The following is an 18,035-nucleotide window of genomic DNA, read 5'->3' as shown; positions in this document are numbered from 1 at the left end:
GGTCTTGGCCTAGGACTTGGCCTAGATGGTTCTCTGTTAAGCCTATTTGATAAATCTTACTCTTAAATTTGACTTAGAGACAGTGGGCTCAACCTAGTAATAACCACATGGGTGCTACCAATGCCACTGACCAATATACAGAGACCAAGCAAGGGAAAAAAGGCTAGGCAAGAAGAGGTGCATACCAAATATTATGCAAACAGTACTTTATTGTATAAATCACACATAAATTGCTATTTTTTGTGTGATTTATACAATATAGTACTATTAGCATAATATTTGGGGTGCACCTCTTCTTGCCTAGCCTTTTTTCCCTTGCTTGGACTCTTAAATTTGAGTCTTACTTGGTGAGTCCTAAAAACATGCTATGCTAAATATACTGAGTGCATTCTGCGGAGTTCTGCAGCACTGCCTTATACAGCAAACAGGATAGTGTTCTCATGATAAATAGCACATTGTTCAATTTTATTTTCAATGAAAGAAGTTAAAGGGGTACTCCGGTGGAAAAATAAATGTTTTCAAATCAACTGTTGCCAAAAAGTTAAACAGATTTGTAAATTACTTCTATTTAAAAATTGTAATCCTTCCAGTACTTATCAGCTGCTATATACTACAGAGGACTTTATGTACTTTTTCCTAGTATGACCACAGTGCTCCCTGCTGCCACCTCTGTCCATGTCAGAAACTGTCCAGAGTAGAAGCAAATCCCATAGCAAACATATATTGCTCTGGACAATTCCTGACATGGACAGAGAGAGCACTGTGGTCATACTTGAAAAAACTAAACAACTTCCTCTGTAGTATACAGCAGCTGATAAGCACTGGAAGGGTTAAGATTTTTAAATAGAAGTAATTTACAAATCTGTTTAACTTTCAGGCACCATTGATTTGAAAACATTTGTTTTCCACCGGCGTACCCCTTTAATAATAAATCTACTTTAACTACATATTTCAGCATCTTATGGAATGTTGATCTCATTTCTGTATTTCTTGAGTACTGTAGAGCTGTAAGAGCAATGTTCACATTTAAGTCTTAGTAGATCCCTAACAACTTGCACAGACACATGCCTATGTGTTGACCTATGTGTTATTCATTAACAATAAACCCACATGGTAAAAAGCTGTTGACAATGTAAATGTACAGACATCTTTGCTTTGGGCTATTTGTGCTATGAGGGTAATCTGTAAAGGTGTAGAAAGGGTGACCAGGGTTAGAGATGTTTTATGGGCTGCGATGATGGACTGAAGATATACTAGCGTTGGTTAAGAAAGCAATGGTTTTCTGTAATTCAAGTGTTACATTTACATAAAATAGATTGAATCCCTACATTTATAATATTATTATTTTCAATAACTTTATTTATAGGATGGTTGAACAGCTCATTTACTTAGTAGCAAATACAAAAATCACAAGGAGTAAAAGGCCTATGGCTAGATTCACACAGTGATTTTTCAGGGTTTTTTCTTTTGTAAAAAAAAAATGCGTCTGCAAAATCGTGGACAAATCGCAATCTAATTTTTAACATTAATGTGCTCCATGTAAGGCTACGGGAAAGTGGTTGTCTGCGCATACAATATGTATAAATATGGACAATTTTTTTTACAGCAGCCATGTAAATAAGGGTATGTTCACACCTGGCAGATTTTTAGCAGAACTTTTATAACAGAAAATATTTTCCATTCATCTGAATAGATGAAGCAAGCACATGCATTTTGTGCAAGCCCCATACAAATAAATAGAAATGTCTGCAAGTAATTTGCTGCATGTGAACTCACCTGGATATATTAATGTGCTTATGGAATATCATAAAGCATAACAATGATCCCTGCAGAGGTGTGATCTGCATAACTTACTTGGGGGTGCATTTAAAATGTTACTGGTGAAGATGTTTTACAGGTATGGATAGCACCCCCATATACTGGAATGATGTTACATATTTCCTCCTAGAACACTTTTATTTGTAACTGCCCTTTAGTTAAAGTGTGTGCGCCATACTTACTGTTCAGGAGTCGGTAGTCAATGAAAGGGTATGAGCCACGGCGTTCCGAGAGAACCCCTGCTGGACCTCTCACTCGAGCATCTCCTGTAAGAAATAGAAAGCATAACAATTTACATTCTCACCTAACAGAAGGCAATCAAGACAGGTGAGGCCACATGAAGCATCGCAAGTTTGGCGGAGACCAGCCAGATATTATACTGCAAATTGGTGCAGTTCTGTACTATGCCCTTTTGGGCAGCCGAAAACATTTGCATAGCAAAATGACCTTGACCACTATGGGGGAGATTTATCATAACCTGTGCAGAGGAAAAGTTGCACAGTTGCTCATAGCAACCAATCAGATTACTTCTTTCATTTTTAAAAGGGACCCTCCAAAATGAAAGAAGAAATCTGATTGGTAAACCAGTATTGGCAACTGGTTAACTTTTCTCTACACAGGTTTTAATAAGTCTCCCCCAAAGTGTGTCCTCACTCTAACATAGAATGCCTACTTCTAAGAAGCATTTGGTTAACCGTGTCGTTTTCTATGGAAAAAAACTTTTGACTTCTATTGACTTCAAAAGGAGATGAAGAAACATGCCACTCTTTTTCTGTGCCATTATATGCTGAAGCGTCTATTGAAATCAGTGGGAGCTTTAGGGCTGCCCCTTTCTTGCAGTGCTGAACATGGGCACAGATTATGCCTCTGAGCACAAGGGTATTCTAACATGCTGCCACAGGAAAATCCACAGGGGAAAAAAGGAAATGAATAATGCAATTTTTGTTGCAGGTTTTGTTGCTGCTTTCCCAGGGAATGGGATATGTAATATATAAAAACCCACTGTAGTCATCTTCCCTGGATCTTGCATGCCAATGTGTTGTTGCTGGTCTCTGTACAACAGTCTAGGGAGATGACATATCACATGTGACCACAGCTCAGAGCAAAGGCTGCAGTAGTCATATGCGAGGATAAGTCGCTACCAGGACAGGGCGCTTGAGAAATATTATGATGGAAGCATCGGGGGAGGGAAGTGTAGTGTTCTATATTATTAATGTTTTTTTCTGTACTTGTTACAGATTTTGCTGCATATTATCTGCAGATCTGCAGTACAATCCGCTACTGAGTTTTGACTTTCTTATTGAACTCAATAGAAAAATCTGCAACAAATCCAAAACCAATCTGTGTCATAGACTGACATGCTGTGGATTTAAAAATACTGCAGCAGGATGCTAAGACAGTATGGTCTACTCTGAAATGCTCAGGTCTTTCAAAGAAATTATTATATACAAAAAAAGTGGGTAAGTAGTCTCTCCCTATAAATCCCTAGGGAGAGATGTGTCACTCATGGTGCGTGGGGAGCAGCCACAGGGACCACCGGCTAAATTTCTTCATTGATTCAAAAATGTAAAATTTCGAAACTCATATATACTTTCATTTTTATAACTGCACAGATGGCTGAATTTCACTGCCTCCAGCATGGTCCTGGAAGTGGAGCTGCTGCTATGTAAACTGTGATGTTCTGAAATGGGCTCTGGCAGAAGAGGACTTCTTCCCCCTCTCTATGTTGGTTACATGTTTGAAGGGACTGACTATCTGCCTCTGTTCATAAGCTAAACCTCTGAATCAGCCATGGTGAAGAAACAGGCTTCCTTAGCTAATAAACTAAGCAAGACAGCAAGGCCCATCTTCACACCACCAACAGAGAAGAGCAGTAGGAAGCTTCTGCCTGTGTCACAACGTTACAACTTACAGGCAAAGCTCCATGTCCAGGACTGCACAACAGGTAATAAAATTGGGTCATTGATGCAATAATAAAAATGTTAAATTGAAAAACAATTAAAAGGGTACTCCAGCGCTAAGACATCTTATCCCCTATCCAAAGGACAGGGGATAAGATGCCTGATCGCGGGGGTCCTGCCGCTGGGGATCCCCGTGATCTTGCACGTAGCACCCCGTTACAATCAGTCCCTGGAGCATGTTCGCTCCGGGTCTGATTACTGGCGATCACGGGGACGGAGCATTGTGACGTGTCGGGCCAGCCTCCGTGTGACGTCACGGTCCGTCCCCTCAATGCAAGCCTATGGAGGGGGCGTGACAGCTGTCACGCCCCCTCCCATAGGCTTGCATTGAGGGGGCGGAGTGTGACATCACACGGGGCCGTGACGTCACAATGCTCCGGCCCCGTGATTGCCAGTAATCAGACCCCTTTAAGAACTCTTCCTGGTATCTAACAACCTATTTAAGTTGACGTTGGTTCTTAGGCCATAGTACATAAGGCAACTCTTCCCTATGTGTGAGGACTCATGGACCAAGGACAGTACTTTGCACAGAACTAGTACAGCAGTCCACAGAGCCAGTATGAAAGAGTAAGGGTGCATGCACACTACGTTTGTTAAGATACGGGACCGTATACGGCTGGGGAGAGGGGGCAGAGAGTCGGGGTGGGGCAACCGCACGCTGCCGTATGCAGTCCCGTATCTAATGTATTTCAATGAGCGACCGGAGTGGAAGGCTGCCTCCGGTTGGCTCCGTTTTGCCCCGTATACGGTTTCCTGACCGGACCTAAAAACGCTGTTGACTACGTTTGTAGGTCCGGTCGGGAAACCCTATATGGGCCAAAACGTAGCCGACCGGAGGCAGCGTTTCACTCCGGTCGCTCATTGAAATACATTAGATACGGGACCGCATGTGGCAGCGTGCGGTTGCCCCGCCCACAACTCTCCACCCCCCTCTCCCCAGCCATATACGGTCCTGTATCTTAGACATTAGGGTGCATGCACACTACGTTTCTTATTTGTGTGATCCCTAAAACTGTGACCTAATAATTGCTGTAACGTAACAACTAAAATGTATGATATATGCTATTTTGAGGATTTACCTTAAACTATGAAAATTCTTACAGACCATCGTAGCTAGATTTTTACAAATGACAATATTAATTGCTAAATTAAGATAGGAAACAATATACAGGCTCCGCAAACACTGAGAACAGGAAACAAAAAAACTGTACAGACAGCAGCAGACAGGATACAGGGATGATCCTGGACTAGTTCCCTTCTAATGAATTTACAGTAAAAAAAAGTGTCGGACTATATAAAGAAAAGTGGACTCTCTGCCATATACCAATAGTAGCAGAATCCACTATTTGCCACCCAAAGTAGGAATCAGGGCCATCTTTAATTTTGATTGGATCCTGGGCAAGAAATTTTTTTCTCCACCCCCCCCCCACACAAACAACCCTCCCCCCCTACAACCCTAGACTCCCCACCCCCCGCCCCCGCCTGACCGACCGACACACACTAACAGACATACACTTACAGACACACACAGACACACATTTACAGACACACACTACAGACATACATTTACAGACACACACTACAGGCACACCCTACAGACATACATTTACAGACACACACTACAGACATACACTTTCAGACACACACTACAGACACACACTACAGACACACACTTACAGACATACACACTACAGACATACACTTACACACTAAAGATATACACTTACAGACGCACACTACAGACATAAACTTACAGACACACACTACAGACATACATTTACAGACACACACTACAGACACATTTACAGACACACTACAGACATACACTTACAGACATACACTTACAGACACACACTACAGACATACACTTACAGACACACACTACAGACATACATTTACAGACAAACACTACAGACATACACTTTCAGACACACACTACAGACACACACTACAGACATACATTTACAGACAAACACTACAGACATACACTTTCAGACACACACTACAGACACACACTACAGACATACACTTACAGACACACCCTATAAACAGATACACTTACAGACACACACTACAGACACACACTTACAGACACACACTACACATACACTTACAGACACACACTACAGACATATACTTACAGACACACTTACCGACACACACTACAGACACACACTACAGACATATACTTACACACATATACTTACAGACACTACAGACATACACTACAGACACACACTACAGACATACACTTACATGTGGGGGATGCGGGTGGCATTCTTGTGGGCTAGTTGCTTTAGCGTGCGGCTAAAGGCAATCTGCTTTGGAACCCCAGGAACGACAGGGCCCAGGGCAGCTGCCTCTTTTGCCCCGTGTTAAAGACGACCCAGGTAGGAATCCCTGAGAATACAGCTTGTGTTGTGTAGCTTTAGGGCTTGTTCACATACAGTCATGGCTGTAAAAGTTGGCACCTCTGAAATTTTTCTAGAAAATCAAGTATTTCTCACAGAAAAGAATTGTAGTAACACATGTTTTGCTATACATATGTTTATTACCTTTAAGTGTATTGGAACTAAACCAAAAAAGGGAGGAAAAAAACTAATTGGACATAATGTCACACCAAACAAGAAAAAGAAAAAGAAGCGTAACACCAAAAAAACATCAGCACACCAATATTATGATGCTAATAAGACAATTCTTTATTGAGTACAAAAAATCCCCTATGAAAAACTACAATTGTGTAATCAGGGAGGGAAAGTGATAAAACCAATTAAAAGATGGGCTTATTAATACTCCATATAGCATGTATAATAAAGATATGATACAGTACACAGTCAAAGCAACACATTGAATAAATGATACAAAAACAGAAGGAAGCGTCCCTATGATTTCACATGATTGCAAGTATACAGGGATTGTGGCAATAGCAATTTGGAATTGAGGGTGATATTATTCATAGTATTGACACTATTGTTTTTGTATCATTTATTTCCTGTGTTGCTTTGACTTTATACTGTATCATATCTTTATTATTTATATTATTCATGCTATATGAATGGAGTATTATAACATCTAGCACATAGTAGGGCGGGCGCCAATACCCAGGTGACGGGGTTCATGGCCCCTTCCTAGGGCTGTGCTTGGGCCTTTATTAAGCTCATCTTTTAATTGGTTTTATCACTTTCCTGCCCTGATTACATAATTGTATTTTTTCATCTGGGATTTTTTGCATTCATTAAAGAATTGTCTTATTAGCATCATAATATTGGTGTGCTGATGTTTTTTTCGGTGTTATGCTTCTTCTCTTTTTCTTGTTTTGTGCTTAATTGTGCACTGATCAGCACCCACATAACTGTGATTATTGATGTGATTGAGCCCCCATTCTTCTTCTTGTTTGTTTATAATGTCACTCCAAACTTCAAAAATGGGCTGGACAAAATTATCGGCATCCTTTCAAAATTGTGGAAAAATAAGATTGTTTTAAGCATGTGATGCTCCTTTAAACTCACCCGGGGCAAGTAACAGGTGTGGGCAATATAATAATCACACCTGAAAGCAGATAAAAAGGAGAGATGTTCACTTAGACTTTGCATTGTGTGCCTGTGTGTGCCAGACTAAGCATGGACAACAGAAAGAGGAGAAGACAACTGTCTGAGAACTTGAGAACCAAAATTGTGGAAAAATATCAACAATCTCAAGGTTACAAGTCCATCTCCAGAGATCTAGATTTCCCTTTGTGCACAGTGTGCAACATTATCAAGAAGCTTGCAACCCATGGCACTGTAGCTAATCTCCCTGGGCATGGACGGAAGAGAAAAATGTATGAAAGTTGTCAACGCAGGATAGTCCAGATGGTGGATAAGCAGCCCCAAACAAGTTCCAAAGATATTCAAGCTGTTCTGCAGGCTGAGGGAGCATCAGTGTCAGCGTGAACTATCTGTCAACATTTAAATGAAATGAAACACTATGGCAGGAGACCCAGGAGCACCCCACTGCTGACACAGACACATAAAAAAGCAAGACCACATTTTGCCAAAATGAACTTGAGTAGGCCAAAATCCTTCTGGGAAAACATCTTGTGGACAGATGAGACCAAGATAGAGCTTTTTTGTGAAGTACATCATTCTACTGTTTACTGAAAACGTAATGAGGCCTAAAAAGAAAAGAACACAGTACCTACAGTGAAATATGGTGGAGGTTCAATGATGTTTTGGGGTTGTTTTGCTGGGTGCCTTGAATGTGTGCAAGGTATCATGAAATCTGAGGATTACCAATGGATTTTGAGTCGCACTGTACAGCCCAGTGTCAGAAAGCTGGGCTTGCGTTCGAGATCTTTGGCCTTCCAGCAGCGCAATGACCCCAAACATACGTCAAAAAGCACCCAGAAATGGATGGCACTAAAGCACTGGAGAGTTCTGAAGCGTCCAGCAATGAGTCCAGATATAAATCCCATTGGACACCTGTGGAGAGATCTTAAAATTGCTGTTGGGAAAAGGCGCCCTTCCAATAAGAGGGACCTGGAGCAGTTTGTAAAGGAAGAGTGGTCCAGGTGTAAGAGGTGTAAGAAGCTTATTGATGGTTATAGCAAGTGACTGATTTCAGTTATTTTTTCCAAAGGGAGTGCAACCAAATATTAAGTTAAGGTGCCAATAATTTTGTCCAGACCATTTTTGGAGTTTGGTGTGACATTATATTCAATTAGCTTTTTTTCCTCCCTTTTTTGGTTTAGTTCCAATACACACAAAGGGAATAAACATGTGTACAGCAAAACATGTGTTACTGCAATCCTTTTCTGATAGAAATACTTAATTTTCTTGAAAAATTTCAGGGGTGCCAACATTTACGGCCATGACTGTATATAAGGTTCTGCTATATATTTTTTTTCCTATAAGAGTGCAAAAACACTGGAGGAAAATGAATGACAAGATTGACCCCCTAATTTCTTAAGGAGACTGTTTTATGTCTTATGGCATCAGTTTTTCTACCTGTGTCTCCCTAAGCTGCACAGATAAATGGTGCATGTAATGTTTTTTCTGTCCAGCTATGGATGTCAGACAGGTGCATCATGTGCATGAATTTTTCATCAATCAGGTCTACCTTAGGCTTCGGTCAGACATGAAAGTTACATGTGAGTGCATCCCTATATATTGCTGTATAATCGTACATTCACATACACATTGTTTGCTGCAGGTTTGATGCTGCAGATTTTGTTAGATTGTAAATCAGTGTAACTGAATGGTTGAACACAGCATGGAATCTGCAGCCAAGAGGGTAGTTGCAAATGTACCCTGGATATGGTTTCTTATATGTACATTCTGAAACTCTCCACGCTGACACTAGTCATGAAAAGCTTGTGATCTGCCACAGCATAATGCATATATGTCTAACTATCCCTTCTTTCCACAACTGACTATTGAAAAAGACCATACTAAAAAGGTACTATACTATAAGGTGCTCTAAGTAGAGTGCTGAGACTTTTTACTGTATGATCTGTTGTTGGTATGTGTCTGTTGTTGACAAAAACATACCGTATCTATGCAATGATGGCATACACACCTTCATATAGAGCCCAGAGAGCTATTACTCTTTAGATATGACTGACACACAATGTTGTGGATAGATTAAAAACTACACTTAACTTCCTGGGATTCATTTACAAGATATACACTGTATCCTAAAATATCCCCAGCAAGCTAGGCCTGGGATATAACAATTGACAATACACTTAAAATACCCATTAAAACAATAAATGGGGCAGTTTATGTGGCCATAGTATGGATAAATGTTAAATCTACATAATACATTAATAACACATAAAATGGGTACTCGCTAAATAAAAGCAATATCAAAAGTCATTAATATAGTTTTAATATTCAGCATAAATACCGTGTACCACTGGGCTGCCCAGTAGGAAAGAATCAGTTGTGAACTCTATTATTTGTGACACAACATTTCTCTGAAGTTTGTTTCTTAAAGCTAATACAAAGCTAGTCCCATTTTGTACACTAATGGGAGGAATGACATGACAAGGAAGGATATTACCGCCTACCACCAAAAGAGAAGGGGAAACAAATCCCTCTGAAGTATATTCAACCTATATGTTTCTTCCTCTCAGACATCAATGTTCATGGATATATCCTGGATAGCTCTGTCTCCAGTCACAGCTGGGAAGATTTTTCAAAACAGGTTTCAGAAATACAGTCATGTAACCCACAAAAACCAAACCACTTCTACAATTCCATTCTAGCCTTTATGTTCCATATAGTGAAAGAGTAAATGAGAGGGACTGGTGTGTGTGTGTGTGTGTGTGTGTGTGTAACATAGTTCATAAGGTTGAAAAAAGACCAGAGTCCATCAAGTTCAACCTATACCCCTAATGAGTCCCTACTGAGTTGATCCAAAGGAAGGCAAAAAAAAACTCATACTCGAAGTAAAAATTAATTCCCAACTCCAAATATGGCATCAGAATAGATCCCTGGATCAACCTTCTGTCCATATAGATCTAGAATCCATAACCTGTTATGTTATTATTCATCAAAAATGCATCCAGACCCCTTTTAAATTATTTTACCAAGTTCACATGACCACCTCCTCTGAAAAAGAAGTCCACAGTCTCACTGCTCTTACAGTAAAGAACCCCCATCTGTACTGGTGTAGAAACCTTCTTTCCTCTAAACGTAGAGGATGCCCCCTTGTTATAGATACAGTCCTGGGTATAAATAGATCATGGGAGAGATCTCTGTACTGCCCGTGATATATTTATACATAGTTATTAGGTCTCCCCTAAGCCTTCTTTTTTCTAAACTAAATAACCCCAATTCTGATAATCTTTCTGGGTACTGTAGTCCTCCCATTCCCTGTATTACTCTGTTTGCCCGTCTTTGAACCCTCTATAGCTCCACTATATCTTTCTTGTACCCTGGTGCCCAGTAAGGTACACAGTATTCTATGTGAGGTCTGACTAGTGATTAGTATAGCGGTAGAATTATTTCCTTGTCATGGGCATCTATGCCTCTGTTGATGCACCCCATGATTTTGTTTGCCTTGGCAGCAGCTGCCCGACACTGGTCACTACAGCTAAATTTACTATTAACTAAGACTCCTAAGTCCTTTTCCATGTCAGTTATCCCAAGTGTTCTCCCATTTAATACATAATCCCAGCCTGAATTTTTCTTCCTCATGTGCATTACCTTACATTTATCAGTGTTGAACCTCATGTGCCACTTCCCAGCCCAAACCTCCAACCTATCCAGATCCATTTGTAACAGTGCACTTTCCTCTATAGAGTTTACCGCTACTTTACTATTCAACCCCTCTACAAGGTCATTAATAAATATATTGAATAGAACAGGACCCAAGACTGACCCCTGTGGTACCCCACTAGTAACAGTCACCCAATCAGAATAAGTACCATTAATAACCACCCTCTGTTTCCTATCACTGAGCCAGTTACTTACCCACTTGCACACAATTTCCCCCAGCCCAATCCTTCTCATTTTATGCACCAACCTTTTATGAGGCACCATATCAAATGCTTTGGAAAAATCCAGGTATACGACATCCACCGATTGCCCCTGGTCCAGTCTATATCTCACCTCCTTATAAAAGCTGATCAGGTTAGTTTGACTTGACCGATCCCTCATAAAGCCATGCCGATAGGGAGTCATACATTTATTTTTATCAAGATACTCCAAAATAGCATCCCTTGGAAAACCCTCAAACAATTTACATACCACAGAGGTTAAATTAACAGGTCTATAATTCCCTGGGGTCACCTTTTGACCTCTTTTTAAATATTGGCACCAGATTTGCCATGCGCTAGTCCTGGGGAACAGTCCCTGTTACTATAGAGTCCCTGAATATTAAAAAATAGGGGTCTGTCTATTACATTACTTAATTCCTTTAGAACACGTGGGTGAATGCCATCTGGACCTGGCGATTTGTCTATTTTGATTTTTTGTAGGCGGCACTGTACTTCTTTCTGGGTTAGCCAGGTGACCTGTACTAGGGAGTTTACCTTTTCTCGCTGTATTTCACCTGGCATTTCATTTTCCTCGATGAATACAGAGAAGAAGAATTTCGGCCGGGTTTCGCAGCTGTAGTGACGGAACTTCTGACGGAAGTTTCTAAACGGAGAAATTCATAGTGTGAAAGGAGCCTAATATATTTGCTTTCTCCTGATTCCCGTTTATAATTTCCTCCTCATCATTTTTAAAGTGCCAACACTTTCATTTTTAAACTTTTTGCTATTTATATAGTTAAAGAACATTTTGGGGTTAGTTTTACTCTGGCAATTACTTTGGCAATGAGTCTTTCTGTCTCAATTTTTGTGGCTTTTATCTGTTTTTTTTTTTTTACATATTTTAAATTTTTCTCTATAGCTTTTTAATGCTTCTTCACTGCCATCCTGTTTAAGTAGTTTAAATGCTTTATTTTTGTCATTTATTGCCCCCTTAACATTTTTATTCATCCATATTGGGTTTCTTTTATTTCTGACCCTTTTATTCCCATAAGGTATATACATCTTGCTGTGAGAATTTAAGATATTTTTTAAAAGTCTCCCATTTAGTGTCAGTATTCTTGTTTTTGAGGACATTGTCCCATTTTATACTGTTAAGGGCTTCTCTGAGTTGATCAAACTTTGCCTTCCTAAAGTTCATGTTTTTGTGGCCCCTCGAGAGATTCCCTAATTGAAGAACAAGTTATAATGTATTATATTATGATCACTATTTCCTAGGTGTCTTTCTACTTGCACATTAGTTACTCTGTCAGGTCTGTTGGTTAATATTAAGTCTAGTAGGGCGCCCCCTCTGGTCGGGCCCTGCACCATTTGGGACAGATAATTGTCTTTAGCTATAGTCAGAAACCTGTTTTATTTTATGAGATTAACAGGTCTCAGTCTCCCAGTTTATATCAGGATAGTTAAAGTCCCCCATTATTATCACCTCATTCTGATTTGCTGACTTATTTATTTACTTCCATTATCTTTGGTGGCTTATAGCAAACCACTAGCAGAATTTTTTTTATTCTCATCTCCATATATTTCTACCCATAATGACTCCACATTATCATTTCCCTCCCATATATCCTCCCACATTGCGGCCTTCAGACTCAATTTCACATAAAGAATAGCTCCTCCCCCTTTCCGTTTTGTCCGATCCTTCCTGAATAGGCTATAACCCTGTATGTTGACCGCCCAGTCACAGCTATCATCCAACCAAGTCTCTGTTATACTCATTATGTCATAATTTTCTTCAGACATCAACCACTCCAGTTCCTCTGTTTTTTTGGACATACTTCTGGCATTAGTCAGCATGCAGGTGTATGTTTTTTCTTACTATGAAGCCTATCCCTATTAACTATTTTAAGCCCTCCCTCTGCTCCACCCCCAGGTATATTAATAAGTCCCCCTCTCTATCTACACTATCTTTCCCCTCTACGTTGTAGGTTCCCTCCCCCCAGGCCCTAGTTTAAACACTCCTCCACCATTCTAGCCATCTTCTCCCCAAGCACAGCTGCACCCTCCCCATTGAGGTGCAGCCTGTCCCTACGGTAAAGCCTGCATCCGACAGCGAAGTCGGCCCAGTTCTCCATAAAACCAAACCCCTCCTTCTTACACCAGCTTCTGGGCCACTTGTTTACCTCCCTAATCTCCCGCTGCCTCTCTGGTTTGGCTCGTGGTACAGGTAATATTTCAGAAAATATTACCTTGGAGGTCCTTGCCTTAAGCTTGTGGCCTAAGTCCCTGAAATCATTTTAAAGGACACTCCACCTACAGTGGGGATCAAAAGTTTGGGCACCCCAGGTAAAAATTTGTATTAATGTGCATAAAGAAGCCAAGGAAAGATGGAAAAATCTCCAAAAGGCATCAAATTACAGATTAGACATTCTTATATGTCAACAAAAGTTAGATTTAATTTCCATCATTTACACTTTCAAAATAACAAAAAAAAATGGTGTCTGCAAAAGTTTGGGTACCCTGCAGAATTAATATCTTGTACTGCCCCCTTTGGCAAGTATCACAGCTTGTAAACGCTTTTTGAAGCCAGCCAAGAGTCTTTCAATTCTTGTTTGAGGTATCTTTGCCCATTCTTCCTTACAAAAGTCTTCCAGTTCTTTGAGATATTTGGGCTGTCTGTCACGCATTGCTCTTTTAAGGTCTATCCATAGATTTTCAATTATCGGGAGATTATGAAGGCCATGGCAAAACCTTCAGTTTTCGCCTCTTGATGTAATCCCCCGTGGATTTCGAGGTGTGTTTAGGATCATTATCCATTTGTAGAAGCCATACTCTCTTTAACATCAGCTTTTTCGCAGATGGCATCAAGTTAGCATCCAAAATTTGCTGAAATTTTCTTTGCTGAAATTTCATCGGTCCAGAGAACTTGTTTCCAAAATGCATCAGGCTTGTCTAAATGTTCCTTTGGAAAGTTCAAACGCTGATTTTTGTGGTGAGGACGTAGAAGAGGTTTTCTTCTGAGGACTCTTCCATGAAGACCATATTTGTACAAGTATCTCTTTATAGTAGAATAGTGTACCACAACTCCAGTGTCTGCCAGCTCTTTCTGGAGGGATTGTGCAGTCAAACATGGGTTTTGAATTGGTTTTCTCACAATCCTGCTAGCTATTCTGTCTGATATTTTTCTTGGTCTTCCAGATCTTGCTTTAACTTCCACTGTTCCTGGTTATTGCCATTTCTTAATTACATTCCGAACAGAGGATATTGACATCTGAAAACATTTTGCTATCTTCTTATAGCCTTCTCCAGCTTTGTGAGTGTCATTTAAAACCTTTGAGATTGACATCACCTGGTCTTCCCAGATGATGATTGAGAACAATCCATGACACTGGTAGGTCTCAGCTTTGCAAAGGGGGCAGTGCATGCTATAAATTCTGCAGGGTGCAGAATTTGCTGACATATTATAAGAATGTCTAATCTGTAATTTGATGCCTTTTGGCGATTTTTCTATCTTTCCGTGGCTTCTTTATGCACATTAACACCAATTTTTACCTGGGGTGCCCAAACTTTTGATCCCCACTGTACCTCTTACTTTGTCATTGGTGCTAATATGTACCATGACTGCTGGGTCCTCTCCAGCCCCTCCCAGCAACCTATCAAACCGCAATGTGCTGAACTCGAGCGCCAGGAAGACAACACACTGTTCGAAGATCCCAGTCTTTGTGACAGATCGCCCTTTCTGTCCCCCTAATAATTGAGTTCCCCACTACCAGTACCTGTCTGGCATTCCCTGCACTCCTCCTTCCCCCCTTACTGGAGAAGACACCCCCCTGGTGGTCAGAGGCAGAGTCCTGTTGCAGTACTGCTAGCTCTGAAATGGCACCCCCCTCATCTGCCAACCAGGCAAACTTGTTGGGGTGTGCCAGTTCAGGACTAGCCTTCCTGACACTTTTCCCCCTACCCTGTTTTCTAACTGTAACCCAGCTAGCTGCCTGACTGTCCTGCATCTCCATCCCACTATCCTCTCCCACCTCTACCCTAGAGAGTACTTGCTCAGTGAGCAGGAGATTCCTCTGCACCTGTATTCCTCCGAGACAGAAATAGAGGGGGAAAAAATGCAGAAATGCACTCAATGCTCAAAATACTTCTTACAGTATTTCCTCAATTTTAAGTCCCTCTCACTTTTATACTTACACTCGTATACTTCACACTCTTGTATACAGACACACAATCACTAGCTCAAACAATCGGTTAGTGTACTTGCTTTTATAGTTACCAGATACCACCTCTCTCTTCCACTGCCTGGAAGTGAATGCAAAGGATAGTTGGCTGCAAACAGCTGCAATTTATCAGCTGCTAATTATTTAACTACTCCACCCACTCTCACTCCACCCACTCTCCACCTGTATTCCTCCCAGACAAAGAAAAAAAAACAGAGAAATGCACTCAATGCTCACAATACTTCTTACAGTAGTCCCTTAATTTAAGTCTCACTTTTTGTACTTAAACTCACTTGTATACTTCACACTCTTGTATACAGACAATCAATCACTTAGTGTACTTGCTTTTATAGTTACCAGATACCCACTCTCTCTTCCACTGCCTGGAAGTGAATGCAAAGGGAGGCTGGGTTCACACCTGCATTGGAGGTTATGTCAAAAATACCAGGCAAAATAGTGCAGCATAATGCATTGTTTTTCTGTAAAAGGCAGGCCACAAAGAAGGAAACCCAATGGACCCCGATAAAGTTATTATCTAATATGCAATGGATTTGTTATTATATAAAGTAGAATATATAATGATACAATGCAGCTGTAAACCCAGCCTTAGTAGGGTTAGCCCTTACTTTTTTTCCCCATTGGCTCTCACCAGCATCTTTATAGTGGTCACATATGACCTTAACTGATGTATATGTTCCACATGTGGGGAAATTGAGACTGATCTGTCACATCATTTTACAATCGAAGATAACCCTTCATTAAATGTATTATCTTTCACACAAAATAATCATCTCTCCTTTTTACCAGGCCACTAATTGACCATTATTTATTACTTTAGTCTCACAAAGCTACAAAAACACTACTTGCACACACCTCTGAAGAAATAGGGACACCTACCAGACCTAGAGTACAAGGACTCTACAAACAGTACCACAGACACAAGCTTTTGGTACCCATGACAACAATGGGATATTTTATATAAAGTAGTATATAGTAGTATAAAGAAGTGTGTGTATATATATCAATGTATATCAATATAATATATATATATATATATATATATATATATATATATACTAGCTAGCCTTTAATATTATATTACTTTACTCTACATGTGGGCATCAGGCCAACTGTACAGTTATCTGCAATAATAAATCATATTAAAGTGCAGAATGTGGTTTTTAGGGCCCTTGAGTCATGGGTCTTTAAAGGTCAAACAAGAGCTTTACATACATAGTAAAATTATGGAGTGACATAGAAATAAGCAATAGGGTTATAGAAAACAGTTCTGGCATTCAACAGACAACATAAAACAGCCCCTGCTATACAATATAGGTTAAATATTCACAGGAGAGTCTTGGTTCTACTTTATAAGCAAGTCTAAAGTGAAGTAAATGACATAAATAATATTCCTCTGCCGTAATGTTCTACCTATGCTGGAAATTGTTTTTGCGTGGATACATAGCCTTGAAGTCCATTGCAATACAGCATGAGACTATCACTTCATTTTTAACTTTGCACCCAGCAATGGGTACCTGTATTTCCTGAACTGTAACAATTACACATAATAGTTGTTCTTAGTATAAGTATCAGCCTGAGTACTTCCTAAATAACATATATAATGTGTATGTACCGTATCTAGATTGGGGGCAGGGTAGCACCATATAAATCTGCAATCACTAGCAATGAAGAAATACAATGTAAATGGTAAGATGTAAAAATCATGGAATGAATGAAGGATATATGCTCCCAGCTGGTTTAGACAGAGTCAGTTTGGCTGTAGACATTACTTAAAAATGAAATCCACATTTTCTTGTAAGTGTGTACATTATGGTTACTTTATGGATATTACCATATAATTTAATAAGAAAAATACCTTGGCAGTTCATAGATCTACAGAATATTCCAACAATATGTGCCCCACAAAACCCTATCTAGATGAAAAATGTTAGCTGTTGGCTAACCACCCACAGTGGTAGCCACATCACAGAGATACCTAGTAATGGAGTCCCCAAACTGTGTGTCCTCAATTGTGGCATTTGTGTTATGTGATATTGATCAGTAGGAAATAATAGCCATCTCAGTAAGGTTTATATATAGAGTGTTGCATGCAGCCCAGCCTCATGATTGAAGACACTACCGTTGTTGTACGTTGTGTTTACATAACATGTAGGCAGTTATTTGCAACACCTTACACAAATGTAAACCTTTGAATCTGTGGCATCTGACTCAAAATGTGGGTGGCATTGCTATGCTGGTTATTTCTTAAATATTCTCCTGCTGTTTTGTTCAGTTCAAGGGAAACCGTAAAGCCACAACTACCTTAATTTCATAACTTTCAAAGTTGGTGTTTACAGCCTGTCATTTATCATGCCTCATCTCTGCAGGCATAAAACAGGGAACAAGCAAACAAATAGCCACTGAAGGGGCCTACTATGACTGCTATGCCTTCTATGAAGTTTGTCATTCTAATGCACCTTAAAGGGGTACTCCGTCCCTGGCATGTTATCCCCTATCCAAAGGATAGGGGTTAAGATGTTAGATCGCCGCGGTCCCGCTGCTGGGGACCCCGGGGAT

General features: G+C 40.2%; 1 protein-coding gene and 1 pseudogene across 5 annotated transcripts in view; both read right to left on the bottom strand.

The window, feature by feature from the left end:
* The window catches only part of PDE7B (phosphodiesterase 7B), a 465,941-nt gene that overhangs the window by 61,005 nt on the left and 386,901 nt on the right, over positions 1-18,035 (bottom strand). For all 5 annotated transcript variants that reach the window (XM_056566606.1, XM_056566607.1, XM_056566608.1 and 2 more), the window contains one exon: positions 2,001-2,084. In XM_056566606.1, the coding sequence (XP_056422581.1) occupies positions 2,001-2,084 (84 nt within the window). The remainder of the gene's footprint in view (positions 1-2,000; positions 2,085-18,035) is intronic.
* On the bottom strand, positions 4,007-4,108 carry LOC130363474 (small nucleolar RNA SNORA17; annotated as a pseudogene).

This window comes from Hyla sarda, chromosome 3, assembly GCF_029499605.1.
Source record: "Hyla sarda isolate aHylSar1 chromosome 3, aHylSar1.hap1, whole genome shotgun sequence".
Taxonomy (NCBI): Eukaryota; Metazoa; Chordata; class Amphibia; order Anura; family Hylidae; genus Hyla; species Hyla sarda.
Note: the sequence above shows the minus strand (reverse complement) of the source record. Positions and strands in the feature narration are given on the sequence as shown.